Source organism: Pongo abelii, chromosome 11 (assembly GCF_028885655.2).
Source record: "Pongo abelii isolate AG06213 chromosome 11, NHGRI_mPonAbe1-v2.0_pri, whole genome shotgun sequence".
NCBI lineage: Eukaryota > Metazoa > Chordata > Mammalia > Primates > Hominidae > Pongo > Pongo abelii.
In genome coordinates, this window is record NC_071996.2 from 30292819 (window position 1) to 30316847 (window position 24029).

The 24029-nt window shown below is 48.1% G+C and overlaps 1 protein-coding gene across 1 annotated transcript in view; it reads right to left on the reverse strand.

Moving 5' to 3' along the window:
- Positions 1-16238, reverse strand: part of LOC100447946 (5-hydroxytryptamine receptor 5B-like) — a 48260-nt gene extending 32022 nt beyond the window's left edge. The window contains 1 exon segment of the mRNA XM_024243832.2: positions 15447-16238. Within this exon segment, the coding sequence (XP_024099600.2) occupies positions 15447-16223 (777 nt within the window). The 5' untranslated portion in view covers positions 16224-16238.
- Between the last annotated feature and the right edge of the window lie 7791 nt (positions 16239-24029).

Genomic DNA, 24029 nt, shown 5'->3' on the forward strand with positions numbered 1-24029 from the left:
AGAGGAGGAGGAGGTGGCGGAAGAGGTGGAGGAGGTGGAGGAGGTGGCGGAGGAGGCGGAGGCGGAAGCTGAGGAGGCGGAGGAGGAGGTGGAGGCAGAGGAGGAGGTGGAGGAGGAGGAGGAGGTGGAGGCGGAGGAGGAGGTGGAGGCGGAGGAGGAGGTGGAGGTGGAGGCTGAGGAGGTGGCAGACGGGGAGGTGGAGGTGGCGGGGGGGAGGCAGAGGCAGCAGAGGAGGAGCAGGAGGTGGCGGAGGAGGAGGAGGCGGGGGAGGAGGAGATGGGGGAGGAGGAGGCGGGGGAGGAGGAGGCGGGGGAGGAGGAGGCGGGGGAGGCAGCGAGGAGGAGGCAGAGGAGGCGGCGGAGGCAGTGGGGGCGGAGGCGGAGGAGGCAGCGGAGGCGGAGGGGGCGGAGGTGGAGGAGGAGGAGGCAGAGGAGGAGGAGGCGGAGGAGGAGGCAGAGGAGGCGGAGGAGGAGGCAGAGGAGGAGGCGGAGGAGGCGGAGGTGGAGGAGGAGGAGGCGGAGGAGGAGGAGGCGGAGGAGGCAGAGGAGGAGGAGGCGGAGGAGGAGGAGGCGGCGGAGGAGGAGGAGGCGGCGGCGGAGGAGGAGGCGGCGGAGGAGGAGGAGGCGGCGGAGGAGGAGGAGGCAGAGGAGTAGGAGGAGGAGGCGGAGGAGGTGGAGGCGGAGGAGGAGGAGGCGGAGATGGAGGAGGCAGAGGAGGAGGCGGCGGCGGAGGAGGAGGCGGCGGAGGAGGAGGAGGCGGCAGAGGAGGCAGCGGCGGCGGAGGAGGAGGAGGCGGCGGAGGAGGAGGAGGCGACGGCGGAGGAGGAGGCGGCGGCGGAGGAGGAGGCGGAGGAGGATGAAGAGGAGGCGGCGGAGGAGGAGGCGGCGGAGGAGGAGGCGGTGGCAGAGGAAGAGAAGGAGGCAGACGAGGAGGCGGCAGCAGAGTAGGAGGAGGTGGCGGAGGAGGCGGCGGCGGAGGAGGAGGTGGCGGAGGAGGAGGCGGTGGCAGAGGAAGAGAAGGAGGCAGATGAGGAGGCGGCAGCAGAGTAGGAGGAGGTGGCAGAGGAGGCGGCGGCGGAGGAGGAGGCGGCGGAGGAGGAGGAGACGGCGGAGAAGGAGACGGCGGAGGATGAGACGGCGGAGGAGGAGGAGGCGGAGGCAGAGGAGGTGGAGGCAGAGGAGGCGGAGGCGGAGGAGGTGGAGGCAGAGGAGGCGGAGGAGGTGGAGGCAGAGGAGGCGGAGGAGGTGGAGGCAGAGGAGGCAGAGGAGGTGGAGGCAGAGGAGGCGGAGGAGGCAGAGTAGGAGGCGGAGACCGTGGAGGAGGAGGAGGTGGCGGAGGCGGAGGCGGAGGAGGAGGAGGAGGTGGCGGAGGCAGAGGAGGCAGAGGTGGAGGAGGGGGAGGTGGAGGCGGAGGCAGAGGCAGAGGAGGCAGAGGAGGTGGAGGCGGAGGAGGCAGAAGCGGAGGAGGCGGAGGAGGTAGAGGAGGCGGAGAAGGTGGAGGAGGCGGCGGAGGAAGAAGAGGCGGTGGAGGAAGAGGAGGCGGTGGAGGAGCAGGAGGCAGGGGGGAGGAGGAGGCGGGGGTGGAGGAGGAGGTGAAGGAGGTGGCGGAGGAGGAGGCGCGGTAGGTGGCGGAGGAGGAGGCGGAGGAGGTGGACAAGGAGGCGGACACGGAGGAGGAGGCAGCGGAGGCGGCAGCGGCGGAGGAGGAGGCGGTGAGGTGGAGGCGGAGGCAGGGGAGGAGGAGGCGGAGGCAGAGGAGGAGGAGGCGGAGGCGGAGGAGGAGGCAGAGGCGGAGGAGGAGGAGGCGGAGGAGGAGGAGGCGGAGGAGGAGGCGGAGGCAGAGGCGGAGGCAGAGGGGGAGGAGGAGGCGGAGGAGGAGGCGGAGGCGGAGGAGGAGGCGGAGGCGGAGGAGGACGCGGAGGAGGAGGAGGAGGCGGAGGAGGAGAAGGAGGAGGCGGAGGAGGAGAAGGAGGAGGCGGAGCAGGAGAAGGCAGAGGAGGACGAGGAGGAGGAGGAGGAGGCAGAGCAGGAGGAGGCGGAGGAGGACGAGGAGGCGGAGGTGGAGGAGGAGGCAGAGGCAGGAGGAGGAGGCGGAGGAGGAGGAGGAAGTGGAAGAGGAGGAGGAGGAGGCGGAGGAGGAGGCGGAGGAGGCGGAGGAGGAGGAAGCGGAGGAGGAGGAGGCGGAGGCGGAGGAGGAGGAGGCGGAGGAGGAGGAGGAGGCGGAGGAGGAGGTGGCGGAGAAGGAGGTGGCGGAGGAGGAGGCGGAGGAGGAGGAGGCGGAGGCAGAGGAGGAGGCGGAGGAGGAGGCGGCGGAGGAGGCGGAGGAGGCGGAGGGGGCGGGGGCGGAGGCGGAGGCGGAGGAGGCGGAGGCGGCGGAGGCGGAGGAGGCGGAGGCGGAGGCGGTGGAGGCGGAGGCGGAGGAGGCGGAGGCGGAGGAGGCGGAGGCGGAGGAGGCGGAGGAGGAGGCGGAGCCAGCGGAGAATGACGAGGAGGTGGAGGAGGACCAGGAGGACGAGGAGGAAGAGGTGGAGGAGGATGAGGAGGAGGAGGAGGTGGAAAAGGAGGAGGCGGAGGAGGACGAGGAGTAGGAGGACGAGGAGTAGGAGGACGAGGAGGAGGAGGACGAGGAGGAGGAGGTGGAGGAGGACGTGGAGGAGGAGGAGGGGAGGTGGAGGAGGAGGAGGGGAGGCGGAGGAGGGGGAGGCGGAGGAGGAGGCGGAGGTGGAGGAGGAGGCGGAGGAGGAGGCGGAGGAGGAGGACGTGGAGGAGGAGGCGGAGGTGGAGGAGGAGGAGGAGGCGGAGGAGGAGGAAGAGGAGGAGGAGGAGGTGGAGGAGGCGGAGGAGGAGGCGGAGGAGGCAGAGGAGGCGGAGGCGGAGGAGGCGGAGGCGGCGGAGGCGGGGGCGGCGGGGGCGGAGGAGGCGGGGGAGGAGGCAGAGGAGGAGGCGGAGCCAGCGGAGGATGACGAGGAGGTGGAGGAGGACCAGGAGGACAAGGAGGAAGAGGTGGAGGAGGATGAGGAGGAGGAGGTGGAGGGGGACGAGGAGGTGGAGGTGGAGGAGGACGAGGAGGAGGAGGAGGAGGTGGAAGAGGAGGAGGCGGAGGAGGAGGAGGACGAGGAGTAGGAGGACGAGGAGGAGGAGGTGGAGGAGGACGAGGAGGAGGAGGAGGAGGGGAGGGGGAGGAGGAGGAGGGGAGGCGGAGGAGGAGGAGGCAGAGGAGGAGGCGGAGGTGGAGGAGGAGGAGGCGGAGGAGGAGGCGGAGGAGGAGGACGTGGAGGAGGAGGCGAAGGTGGAGGAGGAGGAGGAGGAGGCAGAGGAGGAGGAGGCGGAGGAGGAGGCGGAGGAGGAGGTGGAGGAGGAGGAGGTGGAGGAGGAGGTGGAGGAGGCGGAGGAGGCGGAGGCGGCGGAGGTGGAGGCGGTGGGGTCGGAGGCGGCGGGGGCGGAGGCGGAGGAGGCGGAGGAGGAGGCGGAGCCAGCGGAGAATGACGAGGAGGTGGAGGAGGACCAGGAGGACAAGGAGGAAGAGGTGGAGGAGGATGAGGAGGAGGAGGTGGAGGGGGACGAGGAGGTGGAGGTGGAGGAGGACGAGGAGGAGGAGGAGGTGGAAGAGGAGGAGGCGGAGGAGGAGGAGGACGAGGAGTAGGAGGACGAGGAGGAGGAGGTGGAGGAGGACGAGGGGGAGGGGGAGGAGGAGGGGAGGGGGAGGAGGAGGGGAGGCGGAGGAGGAGGAGGCGGAGGAGGAGGCGGAGGCGGAGGAGGAGGAGGCGGAGGAGGAGGTGGAGGAGGAGGCGGAGGAGGAGGACGTGGAGGAAGAGGCGGAGGTGGAGGAGGTGGAGGAGGAGGTGGAGGAGGAGGCGGAGGAGGCGGAGGAGGCGGAGGCGGCGGAGGCGGAGGCGGCGGGGGCGGAGGCGGCGGAGGCGGAGGCGGCGGAGGCGGAGGCGGCGGAGGCGGAGGAGGCGGAGGCGGAGGAGGCGGAGGAGGCGGAGGAGGAGGCGGAGCCAGCGGAGAATGACGAGGAGGTGGAGGAGGACCAGGAGGACAAGGAGGAAGAGGTGGAGGAGGATGAGGAGGAGGAGGTGGAGGTGGAGGAGGATGAGGAGGTGGAGGTGGAGGAGGACGAGGAGGTGGAGGAGGAGGAGGTGGAAGAGGAGGAGGCGGAGGAGGAGGAGGACGAGGAGGAGGAGGAGGTGGAGGAGGACGTGGAGGAGGAGGGGAGGCGGAGGAGGACGTGGAGGAGGGGAGGCGGAGGAGGAGGAGGAGGCAGAGGAGGAGGAGGCGGGGGAGGAGGACGTGGAGGAGGAGGTGGAGGAGGAGGCGGACGAGGAGGAAGAGGAGGAGGCGGCGGAGGAGGAGGAGGCGGCGGAGGAGGAGGCGGAGGAGGAGGAGGCGGAGGAGGAGGAGGCGGAGGAGGAGGCGGAGGAGGAGGCGGAGGAGGCGGCGGAGGTGGAGGAGGCGTAGGCGGAGGAGGCAGCGGAGGAGGTGGCAGAGGAGGCGGCGGAGCAGGCGGCGGAGCAGGCGGCGGAGGAGGCGGCGGAGGCAGAGGCGGAGGATGCGGAGGAGGAGGAGGCGGAGGAGGCGGAGGAGGAGGAGGCGGAGGAGGCGGAGGAGGAGGAGGCGGAGGAGGCGGAGGAGGAGGAGGCGGAGGAGGAGGAGGCGGAGGCGGAGACGGAGGCGGAGGAGGCGGAGGAGGAGGCGGAGGAGGAGGCGGAGGCGGAGGCAGTGGAGGCAGAGGAGGCGGAGGCAGAGGCGGAGGAGGAGGAGGCCGAGGGGGCGGAGGAGGAGGGGGCGGAGGAGGAGGAGGAGGCCGGGCACAGTGGCTCACGCCTGTAATCCCAGCACTTTGGGAAACCGAGGTGGGAGGATCACGAGGTCAGGAGTTCAAGACCAGCTAGGCCAATATGATGAAACCACGTCTCTACTAAAGATACAGAAAATTAGCCAAGCGAGGTGGCACATGCCTGTAATCCCAGCTACTCAGGAGGCTGAGGCAGGAGAATCGATTGAATCCAGGAGGTGGAAGTTGTAGTGAGCTGAGATTGCACCATTGCACTCCAGCCTGGGTGACAGGGTGAGACTCCATCTCAAAAAAACAAAAAAAAAAAGGAAAAAAAGTAAAAAGGAGAGCTATATTTATATGTAACTAAACAGATTTCAAGACAAAAACTGTGAAAGAGACAAAAAAGGTCATTATATAAATAAAGGGGTCAATTCAGCAAGAAGATATAACAATTATAAATATATATGCTCCCAACATTGGACCACTCAGATATATAAAGCAGATATTTTTAGCACTAAAAAGAGAGATAGACCGCAATACAATATTAGCTGAAGATTTCAACATCCTACTTTCATTATTGGACAAATTATCCAGACAGAAAATCAACAAACCAACTTTGGACTTAACCTGTGCTATAGACCAAATGGACCTAATAGATACTTAGAGAACATTTCACCCAACAGTTGCAGAATATACGTTTTTATCCTCAGTACATGGATCATTCTCATGGATAAACAATATGTTAGGCCACAAAACAAGTGTTAATTAATTTTTAAATATGAAATTATGTTACGTATCTTCTCTGACCATAATGGAATAAAACTAGAAATCAATAACAAGAGGAATTTTGGAAACTATGCAAACACATGGAAATTAAACAGTATGCTCCCGAATGACCAGTGGGTCAATGAAGAAGTTAAGAAGGAATTTAAAAATTTATAGGCTGGACAGAATCCCAGCACGTTGGGAGGCTGAGGCAGGCGGATCACGAGGTCAAGAGATCGAGACCATCCAGGCCAACATGATGAAACCCCGTCTCTACTAAAAGTACAAAAATTAGCTGGGCATGGTGGCACGTGCCTGTAATCCCAGCTCCAAAACCTATGGAACACAGTGAAAGCAGTATTAAGAGGAAAATTTATAGCTATAATTGCCTACATCAAAAAATAAAATAAAACTTCACAAAAAGCCCTAATGATGCATTTTAAAGAACCAGAAAAGCAAGCGCAAACCCAACTCAAAATTAGAAGATAATAAACAATAAAGATCTAACCAGAAATAAATGAAATTGAAATGAAGAAAACAATAAAAACATTAAGAAAATTAAGAGTTAATCTTTTGAAAATATAAACAAAGCCAGCAAACCTTTACCAGATTAAGGAAAAAAGAGAGAAGACCCAAATAAATAAGATCAGAGATGAAAAAGGAGGCATTACAACTGACAGCACAGAAATTCAAAGGATTATTAGAGGCTACCATGAGCAACTATATGCGAATAAATTGGAAAGCCTAGAAGAAATGGATAGACTTCTACCATGGTTGAACCATGAAGAATCCAAAACTTGAACAGATCAATAACAAGTAACAAGACCAAAGCCATAATAAAAAGTCTCCCAGCAAAGAAAAGCCCAGGACCCAGTGGTTTCATTGCTGGATTTTACCAAACATTAAAAGAAGAACTAATACCAAACCTACTTTAACTATTCTGAAAAATAGAGGAAGGAATACTTCCAAACTCATTATATGGTGGGCAGTATTATCTTGATACCAAAACCAGACAAACACACATTAAAACAAACAAACAAACAATCAAAAAACTGTAGGCCAATATCCCTGATAAATGTTGATGCAGAAATCCTCAACAAAATACTAGCAAATCAAATTCAATAACACGTTAAAGATATCATTCATCATGACCAAGCGGGATTTATCTCAGGATGCGAGAATGGCTCAACATGTGCAAATCAGTCAATGTGACACATCATATCAACAGAATGAAGGACAAAAACCATATGATCTTTTCAATTGATATTGAAAAAGCATTTGATAAAATTCAACATCTCTTCATGATAAAAACTCTTTAAAAATTAGGTATAGAAAAAACATATCTCAACACAATAAAAGCCATAAAAGACAGAAACACTGCTGGTACCATATTAAATGGGAAAAAACTGAAAGTCTTTCCCTCTAAGATCTGGAACATGACAAGGACATTGTCCATGACAAGGACACTGGATCATGACATGGACATTGTCCATGATAAGGACACTGGATCATGACATGGACATTGTCCATGGCAAGGACACTGTCACTGCTATTATTCAACATAGTATGGGAAGTCCTAGCTAGGGCAATCAGACAAGAGAAAGAAATAAAGAGCATACAAATTGGAAAGGAAGAAGTCCAGTTACATTGTCATTATTTGCAGATTTGGAAAAAATTGAAGATTCCACTGAAAAACCATTGGAACTAAAAAACAAATTCAGTAAAGTTGCAAGAGACAAAATCAACATACAAAAATCAGTAGCATGTCTATATTTCAATAGCAAATAATCTGAAAAAACAAATTTAAAAAGTAATTCTACTTACAATAGTTACATATAAATTAAATACCTAGGAATTAACTTATGGAAGTAAAAGATATCTAGAATAAAAACTATAAAAGGCTGATGAAAGAAATTGAAGATAACAAGTAATCCCAGCTACCCGAGAGGCTGAGGCAGGAGAATCACCTGAACCCAGGAGGCAGAGGTTGCAGTGAGCCGAGATCATGCCACTGCATTCCAGCCTGGGCAACAGGGTGAGACTGTCTCAAAAAAAAAAAAAAGAAAAAAAAAAAAGAAATTGAAGATGATACAATCAATATAATGGAAAGGTATTCCATGTTCATTCATTGGAAGAATAAATATTATTAAAATGTTCACACTTCCTAAAGCAATCTACAGATTCAATGCAAGCTCTATGAAAATACCAATAACATTCTTCACAGAAATAGAAAAAACAATCCTAAAATTTATATAAAAACACAAAAGACCCAGAGTAGCCTAAGCTGTCCTGAGCTAAAACAACAAAACTGGAGGAATTATATCACCAGACTTCAAACTGTGCTACAAAGTTACAGTAACCCAAACAGCATGGAACTGGCATAAAACAGACACAAAGACCAATAGAACAAAATAGAGAACCCAGAAAAAAATCCATACATCTACAGCAAACTCATTTTTGACAAAGGTTCAAAGAACATACACTGGGGAAAGGACAGTCTCTTCAATAAATGGTGCTAGGAAAACTGAATATCTATATGCAGAAGAATGAAACTAGACACCTGCTTCTTGTCATATGTAAAAATCAATTAAACATGGATTAAAGACTTAAATCTAAGAGCTCAAACTATGAAACTCCTACAAGAAAACATTGGGGAAGCTCTTTAGAACACTAGATTTGGCAAAAGTTTCTTAATACCCCACGAGTACAGGCAACCAAAGCAAAAATGTACAAGTAGGATCACAACAAGTTAAAAAGATTCTGCACAGCAAAGGACACAATCAACAAAGAGACAACCCATAGAATGGTAGAAAATATTTGTGAACCATCCATCTGTCAAGGGATTAATAACCAGAATATATAAGGGATTCAATAACCAGAATATATAAGGGATTCAAATAATTCTATATGAAAAAATCAAATAATTTGATTAAAAAGTGAGTAAAAGATTTGAATAGACATTTCTCAAAAAAAGACAAATAGCAAACAGGTGTACTAAAAGGTGCTCAACATCATTGCTCATCAGAGAAATGCAAATCAAAACTACAATAAGATATCATTTCACCCTAGTTAAGACAGCTTGTATCCAAAAGATAGGCAATAACAAGTGCTGGTGACGAAGTGGAGAAAAGGGCACCCTTGTACACTGTTGGTGAGAATGTAACTTAGTACAGACACTATGAAGAACTGTTTGAAGGGTCTTCAAAACACTAAAAATAGAGCTACCATATCATTCAGCAATCTCACTGCCAGCTATATATCTAAAAGAGAGGAAATCAGTATATAGAAGAGATGTCTGCACTCCCATGTTTATTGCAGTGCTAGTCACAATAGCCAAGATTTGGAAAAAACCTAAGTGGCCATTCATAGATGAAGGATAAAGAAAATGTAGTACATACATATAAACAGTGATATCCCATCATAACAGCATGGATGGGACAGGAAGTCATTATGTCAAGTGAAATAAACTGGCCACAGAAAGACACACTTCACATGTTCTCACTTATTTGTGGGAGCTAAAAATTTAAACAGTTGAACTCATGGAGATAGAGAGTTGAATGATAGTTACTAGAGGCTAGGAAGGGTAGTGGGAGGGGGTAAGAGGGAAGGGTTTATGGGTACAAAAATACAGTTAGATAGAATGAATATGATCTAGTATTTGATAGTACAACAGGGTGAATATAGTCAAAAATAATTTATTGTACATTTAAAAATAACTAAAATAGTATAATTGGATTTTTTTTTTTTGAGACAGAGTGTCACTCTGTTGCCAGGCTGGAGTGCAGTGGCACGATCTCAGCTCACTACAACCTCCACCTTCCCGGGTTCAAGCAATTCTCCTGCCTCAGCCTCCCAAGTAGCTGGAACTACAGGCGTATGCCACCACACCCAGCTAATTGTCATATTTTTAGTAAAGATGGGGTTTTACCATGTTGGCCAGGATGGTCTCAATCTCTTGACCTCATGATCAGGCCGCCTTGGCCTCCCAAAGTGCTGGGATTACAGGCATGAGCCACCACGCCTGGCCTGGATTGTTTGTAACATAAAAAAGGATAAATATTTGAGGTGATGGATAACCCATATACTTTGATGTGGTTATTACACATTGCATGCCTGTATCAAAATATCTCATGTGCTGTATAAAAATATAAATCTAGTGTATACCCACAAAAATTAAAAATACAAAATTTTTAAAAATTACATTGCATCCCGTAAGTATATACAATTATTATTTGTCAATTTAAAATAAATATATAAACATAAATGGCTCTGTACAGATTTTGGGTCACTTGGGGCCTACTGCACATAACCTTTATGGCAGTGTGTCATTGTTCAAACAAAATGTCAACAAAGAGGACTGGCTTAGAACATCAAATTTTTGTAATACAGCATTATCTAAAACCTATGTTCCAAGTTGACATAAACCCTAAAGCTCAATACCTCACATTTACTTTGCCCTTCACAGTTTACATAGTGCTTTCCCATACACTATTAAATCTTTCAGATACCATTGTACTTTGGACAGATTTCTAGTCTTATAAGACTTTATTGCATTTATAATTCTATAATTACAATCTACTAAAAATCCACTGGGAGCCAGAAACTGCTTATTCATTCTTTGAAACCTCAGAGGACATTGCCTGATACATAAGATCAGTAAGTCAATCGAGTAATTTTGAATACTGCATTCAATATGTTTTGGAAAACACTTCTCCCAAAGGTGAAGCCTAATTCCTCTTTTCTTGAGTGTGAGCTGGACTTAGTGACTCACTGCTAATGAATAGAAAATAATCATATGTGACTTCTGAGACTAAGTCATAAAAAGCACTGCAATTTCCTTCTTGCTTCACTCTCTTGGATGGCTTGCCCTGAGGAAAGTCAGCTATCATGTGGTATCACCCAAGCAGCCCTTTGGAGATGTCCTTTTCTCAAGGATCTGAAGCCTCTTTTCAACAGGCATGTGAGTGCTCCATCTTGGAAGCAAAGTTTCCAGCCTCAGTCAAGCTTTCGAATGACTGCAGCCCCATGCAATGTCTTGCCTACAGCCAAAAGAGATGTCAAGTCAGAACCACCCAGCTAAGCCATTCCCAATGCCCAACCCACAGAAACTGTGAGTTAATACATGTTTGTTCTTTTAAGCCACTAAACTGTGGGATAATTTTCTACACAAGCAATAAATAATCTACCTATCATTATAAGGAATAGCAATAAGAGAAATAAAATAATACTTTTATTATTAAAGAGAAATAGAAAAATAACAAAAGTAATGCGGTAGCTATTATTTATGGTTTACTACTTAAGGGACTCCACATATGATAGAATTTCATTTGCTCTTCACAAGAATATTAAAATACACGTGGTAATATTTCCATTTTACATATGCAGGATTGCAGATGTAGATTAAGTCACTTGGCTGAAGTGCTAATAAGTGGCAGTCAAAAAAATTGAAACCCACGTTTCTTTGTTTCCAAGTCCCATGCTCTTAACCACTGTGTACATTATCTCCCAATATATACTTATTAAGAATGAGTGAAAGAACCCAGTTCACAATTGCCAAGATATGGAACCAATCTAAGTGCCCATCGACAAATGAGTAGATAAATAAAATGTGGTATGTATACATAATGGAATACTACTTGGCCATAAGAAGAAATAAAATAATGTCTTTGGCAGCAACTTGGATGAAGCTAGAGGCCATTATTCTGAGAGAAGTAACTCAGGAATGGAAAACCAAATACCATATGTTCTCACTTATAAGTGGGAGCTAAGGTATCAATATATGCAAAGGCACACAGAGTGATATAATGGACTTTGGAGACTTAGAAGGGGACACTAGTCTGGTGACAATTGCACTAAAATCTCAGAATTAACCACTATATAATTCATCCATGTAATCAAAAACCACTTGTAGCCCCAAAGCTATCAAAAAATATATTTAAAAATTTTAAAAAGAAAGCAATAGTATGATTAAAAAAAGAATGAGGGCAAGATATTAACCAAAGCTTCATTATAATTTGTGTGGTCCCTAGACATCTTTGCCTTCATGTATCCCTTCCTTCATTAAGAAATACTTAAAATCATGTTAATTTAAAGACTGGTATAAGCAAGCATAAGAAAGACTGGATTCATTACAATATATTCATTAGTGTTATATTCATTTTTCCTCTAATTTTTAAAGAAATTAAAATTAAAACATTTCTATGGGTCCCTAAAAGAATTCTGGTTCTAAGTAGTACGCCTACTACGCCTGATGGATTACTAGGTCCCAGCATCAAATTGCACACAGAAATCAAACAAGCAATAGCAAAGAAAAGAGAGACAGAAAAAAAAAACAAACCCTTTTGATGTCACATTTTAAAAGCCAAAGAAATAATGTTTCTTCTTTTCTAAACAGTGAAGGGCATAGGGCAGTAGGAAGTAATTGTAACCCATGGGGGTTGCTTTGGGGTGGGGAGCAGATTATACTGTACATGGGATGCTCAGAGTCTCAGTTTAAGATGTTGAAAGAAAAGACACCAGGGCAGGAATTAAACCTGTCCCCTGAGGGAAGCAGGCAAGGCTTTTGTGCTCAATTGTGTTCAGCTCTCCTGGAAAGGAGAGTTCACATGAGTAGTTTTGAGATCCTGCTTCGTGGGACCCACCTTGACTGGGCTATGACTGCCTCATTCCTCTCAAGCTGAGACGCCCATGAGCAGAAGGGCAGGCCTCAGAAGTCAAGTCCCTGGAGACAGCATGGAGTAATGAAAACAGTGATATATTTTAGTAATGAAAACAGTGATTTGTTTTTTCTTTTTTGAGTTGGAGTCTCGCTCTGTCGTCAGGCTGGAATGAAGTGGCATGATCTCGCATCACTGTAACCTCCACCTCCCGGGTTCAAGCAATTCTCCTGCCTCAGCCTCCAGAGTAGCTGGGACTACAGGCGTGTGCCACCACGCCCAGCTAATTTTTGTATTTTTAGTAGAGATGGGATTTCACCATGTTGGCCAGGATGGTCTCGATCTCTTGACCTCGTGATCCACCTGCCTCGGCCTCTCAAAGTGCTGGGATTACAGGCATGAGCCACCGCACCTGGCCGAAAATAGTGATTCTTAGATCTGGTACAAATGTCAGCCTCTCTACCCAGTAACTGTGTGGTTTTGGATAAACTAGGTTTGTGGTGCCTTAGCACAGTTTTCTCTTGCAGTTTTCTTATCTGTAAAATGAGGGCCTTATGGCAAAGACAGTGCTCACCAGATAGCCACATGCTCCCCTCCAATTCACTGCCAATGGCTGGCCAATGGGCTGCAAATAGTGGTGACATACTTCCAGTTCAGGGTAAGACAGTAAAAAGCTGGCATATCTCCATATGTAGCTCTTCTCCCACATTAAATCTGGAAGGCACATGTGCAAGACAGCATAGCTAAAAATGATAAATGGCCCAAATTCATGAGAGACTGCCTGGAAGAGTGCTATGCAGGTGGGCCACCAGACCCACGTTGAACTTTAAGTCAGAGTGAAATAAACTTCTGGTCTGGGGTTACACATTACCACAGCATGCCTTAGCTTATCCTGACTAATAGAGACTTAATGCCAACTTTACTGAATTGTGAGAATGAAATGAAAGGGTGAATGTAAAGCATCAGAAATGTGTCTGGAACAGACAATTCACTCAATAAACATTTCTTTCCCCTCTCAACTTTCAAAAACTGCATTTTGCCCCAAAGGATTAATCATTGTCCAAAAACTACATTCTGATAAGACCCCTTTCTTATAATATGTTAGTGTTGGGACCTAGACACAGAATTCTGAAAAAGATGAAGGTCTTACACAGCCTCATCAACAGAGGCCTTCAGGCTTCACATAGGCTCCTGTTCCCTACAGAAAACAGTACAGACACTTTGCAGAGCCTAAACACAATCCAACTCATTTCCCCTGGAGTGTAGAATGATGCAGGTGGGGGAAAGTAGAGAGAAAGTATTCCTGGCGCAGTGTTTTACACTTTTGTTTAGGTGTCTTGTTGCCAGAAGGCTTGCAAAGGTGGACTCAGGAACATTACCCAGAAGTTTGAGTGAGGGCTTGCTGTGACCCATAGAAGCAGCATGCTCCTGAACACTACCCCATCTACAATCTCAGCATCCTGTGATTCAAGGCCCTTAGACATGACTTAGAAGAATACTGTATGTTAGAGAAGTTGAGGCCCAAAGTGGGGAAGGGCTTGCCGCAGGTCCTCCTGCCGGGAGTGGCTAAATTTTTAACAGTTCCTCTTCCTCTCAGAGCTCTCTCTATCCACCAGTGGACACTCCAGATTGGCCAGCCTCTCATCCAGGCACCTCTTCCCTATGTCACCTGCCTGAATGGGAGCTGTCAAAAATGAACACTAAAATCAGGCTTGGCAAGGTTTTCCGGCATCCATTTCACCGTGATTTCTCTAAGTGCACATTGGATTGATGTAGCTATTAAAAGTCAGCCCTACCTCAGCAATCAGACAGAAAAGCTATAATCACCCCAGGCATTTCCAAGGGACCTTTCAAAGAACATCATTAATTCTGAATAAAGCTCTCCCTCACCAACACTTTCCAATTATAGTCTTGACATTCCTATTTTATGCTGCAAAATTCCTCTGCCATTTAATGAAGAAGAAAAAAGGCCTACTTTAAAAATCACATGTATTTGTTCTGTAGCCTAAGTATCTGAGTTAATTCTCCAAAATTAAAACAAAACTAGCAACAAAAAACTTTCCTTGTCTCTTTTTCCTCTCATATGCACCTCTTCCGTCACCCATGTATTGTATTTGCAAAAGGCAATAAATCCTGTTAATCTATAGGACTGGGAGCATGTTACTTGAAATACCTGACACCCTCAAAAGAGAAAGTTGAGGCTTCCAGAGTGAGAAGGATGCTGAGCACCTATTAGATCCTGGCCAAAAGGCAGAAAGCTTCAGACAGAATAATACATACGGTGAGAGAAGATCTGCCAACTGCAATTTTGCTCATCTGATTACATTTCCAGCATTATCTTCCTGCTCCTTATGGACTGCCAGGCAATATCCTGTTGAACCCCTTCTTTCTCCAGCCAGTCTGCCACCCAGTGTGTGCCAGCCACTATGCCAGGGGCTTTACATTCTTCATCTCATGTAATCCTCACCAAGAGCCCTATCAATTACGAATGAACATGTTTAAAGATGAAGAAATGAGACCCACAGATATTAAGCAACTGTCCTAATGTCCCAAGCTGGGATTTGAATCCACGGTTCTCTTTCCTAAATCACTAGAGGATAGCTCTGGGGTTAAGGAAAGCAAAGTGACACCAATTATTATATTTTAAAATCCTCACTTTTCCCCTTGGCAGGGTGCTGGCTAATGGAGTTGGGGAATAGTCTCTGAACTGCAGAGGATAGACTGGGGTACGGTGGAGACAGAAAATAAGGCATGATTGGCCACAGGAATTTCTGAATTCCCAGTCCACTGCATCCCCTCTAGGTCTAGTTGGGACAAGGAAGTCGGAGGCTCTAGGACTCACATGGACAGGGGCACTTGAGGGGGAAAATAACAGATAGTGCAGGTAACAAGATGTGCCCTCATCGCTACTGAGACAGGCTGAACCTACAAGCCCCTCCGGCCATATCGTGCGTCGTGGGTCGGTGTCAGATCTGCTTCCCTAATGTGCAGATGGTGAAACCCTTTCCTCTGCGCGCACCAAGTACGCAGCTGGCGAACCCCTCACTTGCGTGCCAGATGCGCCGGTGACAAGCCCCTCGGTGCACACTTCAGAAGAACTAATGGCAAACTTTTCCTCGTGCGCCTCAGGTGATCTTTGGGCGCGCGCTCCAATCGTACAAGCTTCCGCCCACTCTCCCATTCGCGAAGCTGCTTCCTTCTCTAGCAACCCCTTCCCCAAAGCAACATTCCTCAGCCCACTCCTCTCACCTGCATGGTGGCCGGCAACGGCAGCACAGCTCTCCGGCGGCGGCCGAAACGAAACTTGGCCGCCTTGTAGATCTTCCAGTAGACAAATAGCACCACGCCAAGCTGCAGGTAGAAGGCGCCGCAGGTGGAGAAGACGGCATAGGAGGGTTCCTGGCTCACCTGGCAGCGCTGGAGCCGAGCGTCGTACACCTCGCCCCAGCCAAAGAGCAGCGGCGCGACGGCGATGAGCGCCGACAGCACCCAGGTGAGCGCGATCATGAGCAACGAGGCGCGGCTGCGGATGCGCAGCGTGTACTGCAGGTGGCGTGTGATGGTCCAGTAGCGGTCCAGGGCGATGGCCGCCACGTTCCAGATGCTGGCGGTGCAGCACAGCACGTCGAAGGAGATCCACACGTGGCACAGGCTCCGGCCCAGCAGCCAACGTCACCCAGTCGACAGCCCACTCACCAGGCTCAGTGGCATCACCAGCTCTGCCACTAGTACGTCCGAGACGGCCGTCGAGGCCACCAAGTTATGCGGCACGCGATGGAAGGCACGGACCCGCAGGATGGTGACCAGAACCAGCAGGTTCCACAGGAAAGTGGCGGCGATCAGCAGCACTAGCAGCGTCACCTCCAGGACCGTGAAGACAGAGAAGGGCGGCCCCCGACCCGGCAGGACGGCACCACTCGGGGTCGAACTGAGTATCCCTCTCGGGCTTGGGCTACTGCTGCTGGTCTCGGGTCCCAGGGCAAGGGCAACGCCGGCGGTGGCCACTGAAAGGTTAGCGGCTTCCATGGCGCTCGGGATCGCAGCTCCAGGACAGGGGGCACACGAGTCGTCAGTGAGCTCGGCGTGGACAGGGCAGGTGGGGGCGTGGAGGGGGTACTGCCTGCCGGGGGAGGGTAGAAGAGGGGTCCAGGTCGTCCTATCCTGATCCCTCCTGCGGGCAGCAGCCCACCTTTGGCACGTATGCCTGCGGTCCCCGTAGAGCCTCTTTTCCAGTAGAAAGAATGAAAGAGAGCAGGACCCCTCAGTCTAGCTCCGCTCGGCTCGCCCGTCCCTCCTACCACCTCTCTTAGCGGTCCCGGGTGCCACTGGCCGTCAGGGGGCTGGGAATCAGCGCGGCCGGGTGACGGAGCGCAGATTGTGCTTGGAGAGTTGCCCCCTCCCCCACCCAGCGGCGTCGGGAGACTGGCTGCACCTGGAGTGGGCGGAGGTGGGCGGACGCAGGGGGGTAGCTGGAGAACCCACCAATAGGAGCCGGGCCTTCGACACTGTCCCCGCTGGTCTCCCTGACTCTGCCAAGCAGAGAGAACACTAACTGAGGTAGTCTCCGGGAAAGGTTTACAATGGGGAGAAAGTCCCTTGCCACCACCTCTGCGGACCCCTCGGACCTGCTGGTGGCACGGTTTGACACTGGGAAACAAGTGTCACGCCCTGCCCCGGCCAGGGGGCTTCTGGTTTCCTGTAATCTCGATTCTACCTATACTCGAAATAGGAAACCCAGGTGTTGGGGTATATAAAACAGAAAGCTCCTAAGCCCAGCCCCATCCTGCCGCCGCTTCGTTTCCAGCACGTCTGCCCGGCGAGGGCTTGGTGGCTCCTTGAGAAGTTCACTCCCTGGCTCTATGAGGAAAGAACGCGGCTTCTAAGCAATCTGGCAGAGATCTGGAAGAGGAACCCTTTATACCATCATCTTCGCCAACTCTAACCTCCCCCATCATGTCCCCACCCCCAACATAAGCGCACTCTCCACCCAGCCCTGTCCTTTCAGTTTCTAACATTCCTGACTATATGTCTTCATATCCAGGTTCAAACTGGTTATTTTTGTTGAGCCTTGGGCAAAAGTAGGAACCAATTAGAAAAGTGAAATTCCCCCAGCCTCTCACACTTAAAAAATACTTCAATCATAATTAACTCAATCTAAATCTGTGTTCCTGGGAGTAGAATAGAAACACAAAGAACACAGAGCCCCAACCGCCCCTTCTCTTGTCAAGGTGAGAAGGGTTACACTTCAAGCAGGCTGACCTGGCTGGTGCCTGAATGACCCGGGAACGGGGGAGGAAGGGGCTATGAAACACACAAGGTGCAAACACCAAGAAGCAGGTTTGGACTTGATCATGGAGAAAGCTGAAATTGAGAAGATTTTGAGAAAATTGACCTGATGAAGAGAATTTGTTAGAAGAAAAGGAAGACTAGCCTTTGAAATATTTTTACAATATCTCTCCATTTTATTGAACAAACATTATAATAAGAGCAAAGAATATTAGAAATGTAAAAACATTCATATTGCACTAGCCAGATGGATCACATGCTTTTACTCTCATCTTTTGTCCCTATCCACATTTTTTTTTTTTTTTTTTTTTTTTGAGATGGAGTCTTGCTCTGTCACCCAGGCTGGAGTGCAGTGTCGCAACCTCGGCTCACTGCAAGCTCCACCTACTGGGGTCACGCCATTCTCCTGCCTCAGCCTCCCGAGTAGCTGAGACTACAGGTGCCCACCACCACGTCTGGCTAATTTTTTGTATTTTTAGTAGAGACGGGGTTTCACAGTGTTCGCCAGGATGGTCTCGATCTCCTGACCTCGTGATCCGCCTGCCTCGGCCTCCCAAAGTGCTGGAATTACAGGCATGAGCCACCGCACTCACCTCCACATACATTTTTTATAGGTAAAATCAATTTTTTATTTACAGATTTCTGTTAGCACTTTTCATGTTATTATATATTGTCTTCATATTTCCACTTGTTATAGGGTACCATTTATCAGTTGGGAGACTCTGAGCAACTTAGGCTTTCTGAGACATTTTCCCTTATCTTAAAAGTGGGGATAATTATACTTGTCATGAGATCATTATAAAACTAGAGGTAGAGCCAGTAGCACAGGAGTAAGTGTTCAATAAATGATGACTGTTCCTGCTCTTTCTAACTTCTAGTCTAAACCTTAGATTCAGTTATCTTCTGATCTTTGAGGTAGATTATATTTTTAGATAGGTATATTCTCTAAAATATTTGTAACAACTAAACACTTTCACCACTTTACTTCAGTTGATCTTACCCACAGTCATTTTAGGCATCATTCTCATTTGCAGAAGAAGAAATGAAGAGAGATTTGTTGACTTTCTGCTATGGACATAATTGTGTTGCCCCAGATTCATATATTTAAGCCCTAACCCTCAGTGTGCCTATATTTGGAGAAAGGGCCTACAAAGAGGTAATACCCTGATTTGATAGAATTAGTGTCCTTGTAAGAGGCACCAGAGACCTCACTCTGTCTCTCCTTATCATGTGAAGACACAGTGAAAAGGATTCTGCCCACAAGCCAGGAAGAGGGTACCCACTAGGAAATGAATCTGCTGGTAACTTGATCTTGGACTTCCCAGCCCCTTAAACTGTAAGAAATAAATTTCTGTTGTCTAAGGCACCCAGTCTAAGGTGTTTGTTATAGCAGTCTGAGCAGACCAAGACACTTTCTTTGAGACTGATAGCTGGGACTCCGTTCTCTGACCCCCATTTCCCACTCCTCTATCCTACCACTCTCTTTTCGTAGCTCTTCACAGAAGTGACATCATATTATTATTTAATTCCCTTTCCATTATCTAAATGCCTTCCCCCACTAAAGTATAAGCTCTTCTTGGGCAGGGAATTTGTTCACTGCAATATCCTTAGCATCTTATTCTGTGCCGGGCACATAGTAGGTGACTCAATACATCGGAATGAGTTAAATAAATAAATGAGGCATTGTTGAGAGAAGTGGTTCATAGGCCCTGAGCATCCCCTGAAACTTCTCCTCCTGTGTGCCAAGAATGCAAGGCCCTGACTGCTCATTTCCTAGGCCATTCCTGAGTGTTGTGTTTGTAGCAAGCAACCTTAAAAGATGAAGTAACCTCTCCTCTGGGCAAGGGGCATGCTTGCTTCCACTTAATATCAAAGTGGTGAATTCCAAGCTCAGCATTTCTCTCTGTGACTCTGCTCACTACTGGGCAGGAATTCAGCATGAGCCCTTTCTATCATCCACATGAGAACTGGGAAACATGGAGAGCTATCACAAACAAAGATGAAGCTCTGGCTATGGCTTTTGCCTAGAGTATTAAAGTTTGTTGTCTCTGACTCAGGAGTCTAATGTCTTCTGCCAGCATCTATGAAATTGTAACAGGGTAGCTTGTGAGCTTGCAAGTAGGGTAAAATCTCAACCCTGTACAGTATATGACAAGCATTCAGTTTACTGATTTTTAAAAATTACAATTAGCACTTTTTTTTCTCTTTTGGGTTTCTTTTCTTTTTTCTTTTCTTTTTTTTTTTTTTTCTGAGACAGAGTCTCCCTCTGTCACCCAGGCTGGAGTGCAGTGGCATCTTCTTGGCTCACTGCAAACTCCACCTCCTGGGTTCAAGTGATTCTCCTGCCTCAGTCACCCAAATAGCTGGGATTACAGCCATGCACCACCACGCTGGGCTAATATTTGTATTTTTAGTGGAGATGGGGTTTTACCATGTTGTCTAGGCTGCTCTCAAATTCCTGACCTCAAGTGATCCACCTACCTAGGCCTCCCAAAGTGCTGGGATTACAGGTGCCCTGCCTGGGTTTATTTTCTTGATACATTTTCTCCCAAATTTAATTATGGAGTTAAAATATAGGAATGGTGTAACTGTTCTTTTTATGCATTTTCAAATTGTACCTCAGAAAAATTTAATGGTGTCAGTTTTCTTAGCCCTGGCTTTGGAGAAACAAGAAATGAACAGCCTTGCTAAAACAAATTTTTTATCATTAGAAACAATGTTCAATTGGTGTATGATGATGTATTTTAATTATTTTGATTTGCTTTTTGCTTTTTTTTTTTTTTTTTTTGTGAGACAGAGTTTCACTCTTGTTGCCCAAGCTGGAGTGCAATGGCGAGATCTTTGCTTACTGCAATCTCTGCCCCCTGGGTTCAAGCGATTCTCCTGCCTCAGCCTCCCAAGTAGCTGGGATTACAGGCACGCACAAGCATGTCTGGCTGATTTTTTTATTTTTAGTAGACACGGTATTTCGCCACATTGTCCAGGCTGGTCTCAAACTCCTGACCTCAGGTGATCCATCTACCTCAGCCTCCTGATGTGCTAGGATTACAGGCATGAGCTACCATGTCCAGCTTCATTTGCATTTTTAATTGCTAAAACTGCTACGTATTTCCATATGGTGTTTATTATCTATCTATTCTTGCATAAAAGCTGTTCATTCACTTTAAACTACTCTATAAAGGAATATGGGTGTTGATTTTATGAATATTTATCAACTTTAATGCATTTAGAGAGCATATTTTAATCAGTTTTTGTCACATAATTTTTCTCTATTACTCTTCGTGTTTATTACATTTTGTTGAATAAATTTTTTACATAATAAAACACATTAATTCTCGTCTCCATTAATATCTTCAACTTAGTAATCATAAATCACTTTCCTGTCCTCCATTTGTGTCATTAGAGTTTATGACTAGATTAAAAGTGTAATTCTTTGATCCCACGGTGGTGGTTGTTGAATGTAGCAGGAGGTGGTGGCTCGGCCCTCTTACCTGCATGTTGTATATAATCTTATCCAGGGAAGGGACTGATTACTGAGGGCAAGACATCTTGGTCATACAAAGATAGGTGTGATGATTTCCTGATCTCAGAGGCTCTTTCATCTATCACAGAATAAAATCTACTTACCGAATAACCACGATGCAGCAAAATGTGCTAATGGTTGATTAGCAGCACCAACAAGGGTTTCTGGCCTTGCTGGGGATAGAAATCACCTCCAACGAGGAGGATCAGAGAAGGCCTCTGAGGGAGGCAGCTTTTGATCTGAATCTTAAATATGAGGAAGATTTTCACCAGCAAGTGTGGGGAGAAGAGGATGGAGGAATACTTGGCGAAAGGAGGGTGAGCAAATGCCTGGAGGCAAAAGAACAACAACAACAACAAAACAAAACCACAAGAATAATCAGGAAGTACCCAATGTTGACTAGATGGCTGTTCATTCACTTCAGGCTTGTCAATTTTTGATTTTAAAGGAAGTATACATAGAACATTTCTATCATTTTCACTCAGCCGATTCTTTGCCTTTAGTAATTCCGTGTATCTCCCATGGTTACCTTTTTTGCTGTTATTAAAAAACATTCATTCTTTGATATTATTTCCCTTGTGTGTTCTTCCAGATGATTTTTAATATTGTTTTATCAGGGCTTTTTTTATTTCTATTTGCTCATCGAGTCTCAGACCAAGCATTACCCCTTTCGAGAAGGTGGTCTCTATCCCTACATCTGCCCCAGTCCCAGTCCTAGCTGGTGCCCCTGCTGTGACTGGCCCCAGAAGCTAGTGCTGACACAGGGATGCACTTCTGCCTCTCTACTAGATGGTAGGCTCCCTGAGGATATGGCTGGGCACCAAGCGTCTCTCAGCTTTCCCTGCCATGCACCCCACTTCCACCTCACCCAAGGCCTGGCTTAGGCTTAATAAACTCACATGAATGAATGAATGAGGAAAGATATGAAGAGAACCAAGAACCAGCTTACTGAGGATGGAGAACAGTTGAGGGTGTTTAAGGATATCAAGGAAGACATCTGGTCTTAGAAGCTGAGAAGAAGCTATCTAAGCCTAAAGCCAAGTAGAATTAAAGAAACAGCACAAGAGAAGGGAGGACATATACAGAGTTTTGGTTCTTTTTAAAGGTTTGTTGTCAGGGAAGGCATTAGGGCAGGGTCAAGACAAACTGCTGTATCACAGCCCAAACATCACCTCCTCAGAATGGCCTAATTCACGGGTTCTCAAACTTCAGCTGACATCAAAGTCACCTGGGAAGCTTGTTAAAGCAGATTTCTGGGGCCACCCCAGAGTCATGTCTGGGCTGTAATGTGATGAGTCCCCCATCAGATTACTTAAGGGTATGTGTCTGCTGCCGGAACCCTAGAGGTGATGAGCCAAGACCATGGGGCCCCATCGAGGAGCAGGTGTCCCTGATAAACATCCCAGGGAGTATCTGAGACCCTACTAAGGAAAACAGTCCCATCACACACACACACAGTAGGCAAAGAGCCAGAAAATTAGCTTAAAACAGCTTAGAGATGGGAGAGAGCACATATCTCTAGAGGTGCCCTGCTGCTGCCCCGGAATGCCTTGTATGCAAGTCTTAATAAACTCATCTACTCACAAAGCTGTATTTGTTTGAGTCACTTTTTGGTCTCTGTGCTTCCTCCCAGCTTGGGAGATGGTTTTTCTGTATGATTCTGGGTTTTTCTTGTTACATGGGCTAGGGGCCAAGAATCTGCCTTTCTAACAAGTACCCAGGGGATGCTGGTCCTGCTGATCCAGGGACCATGCTTTGGGAACCACGGGTGTAAAGTAGGATTCTCAGTCATTCTCTACCTACTTTCCATTTTGTTATATAACTTATTAGCTCTCACTGTATGCCAAACACTGTTCTAAGCACTCTCTATGTCAAAATACTCAGTTTTTACACAATCTGATGAGATACTTTTATTACCTCCATGCCACACATGAAGGAAGAATCAAGAGAAATTAAGTCATACCCCCCACATTATGTAGCTAGTTAAGCTCTAAAGTCTGTTGACCATAAGAGGAACTTTAAATGCTCTGAAGAAGCCAGATGGAGTCTATCTGTTGTGGACCTTGGACAAGCCACTTACCTCTGCCTCAGTGTCTTCTAAAATGGAGATTATAATAGCACAAATCTCATAGGGTTGTTGGGAGGATTAAATGAATCAATTCACAAGGGGGCTCTTATTATAATTATGATCTGAAATATATATGATATTTTAGAGGTCTTCCCTCCCAACTAGAACATCAATTCTATGAGAATGAGAAGTTGTCTTGTTGGTTGCTAGAAACTGGAACAAAACTTGGCACATATTAGACTCTCAATAAATATCCCTTGTGTTGTCTTTTGCCGGGTAAACTTTTCTTTTTAGATCAACATTATTCATACTTTTGAGATTCAGCTTTTATTCTATTTACATATGAACATCTAAATGTTTTTACTACCTCCTCCTGGGTCAGGGATTCTCAACCTAAGCACTATTGAGATTTTGGGCTGAATAATTCTTTGTTGGGGGTGGGGTGGGTGCTATCTAGCATGTTGTAGGATGTTTAGCAGCATCTTTGTTCTTTACTCCCTGGATGCCAGTAGCCACCACCAACCCCACCAGTTATCTCCTGGGAGCAGAATCAACCCTGTTGAGAACCATTGATCTAGATAATTCAGATGTCTCTAGCTGGCATTTCCTCTCTTAAATGTCCCGTTCAACCAGGAAGTGTTAGTCCTGCCAGGTTTCCCTCCTGTGGTTTCCCAGAGAAAGGTCTGCAGCACTGGCACAGCCCTTGCCTTAGTGCCCTATGTGATAATCAGTGTTTTTCACAAGGAATCAGAGAAAAGTGCCAGACACTGGATATGGCTGTTCCAAATGACCATATTGGAAGGGTTAAACATCTCAACACAAAGGTCCTTGAGGATTTCTCTCCACCTTCAAGTTTGAGACTCAACTCCTCAGACCTCACATTCCAGCCCATCTCCAGGGTATCTGGTACCCAGAATGTCTACTCCCATCAGAAACAAAGGATCCTTCTAAGGCC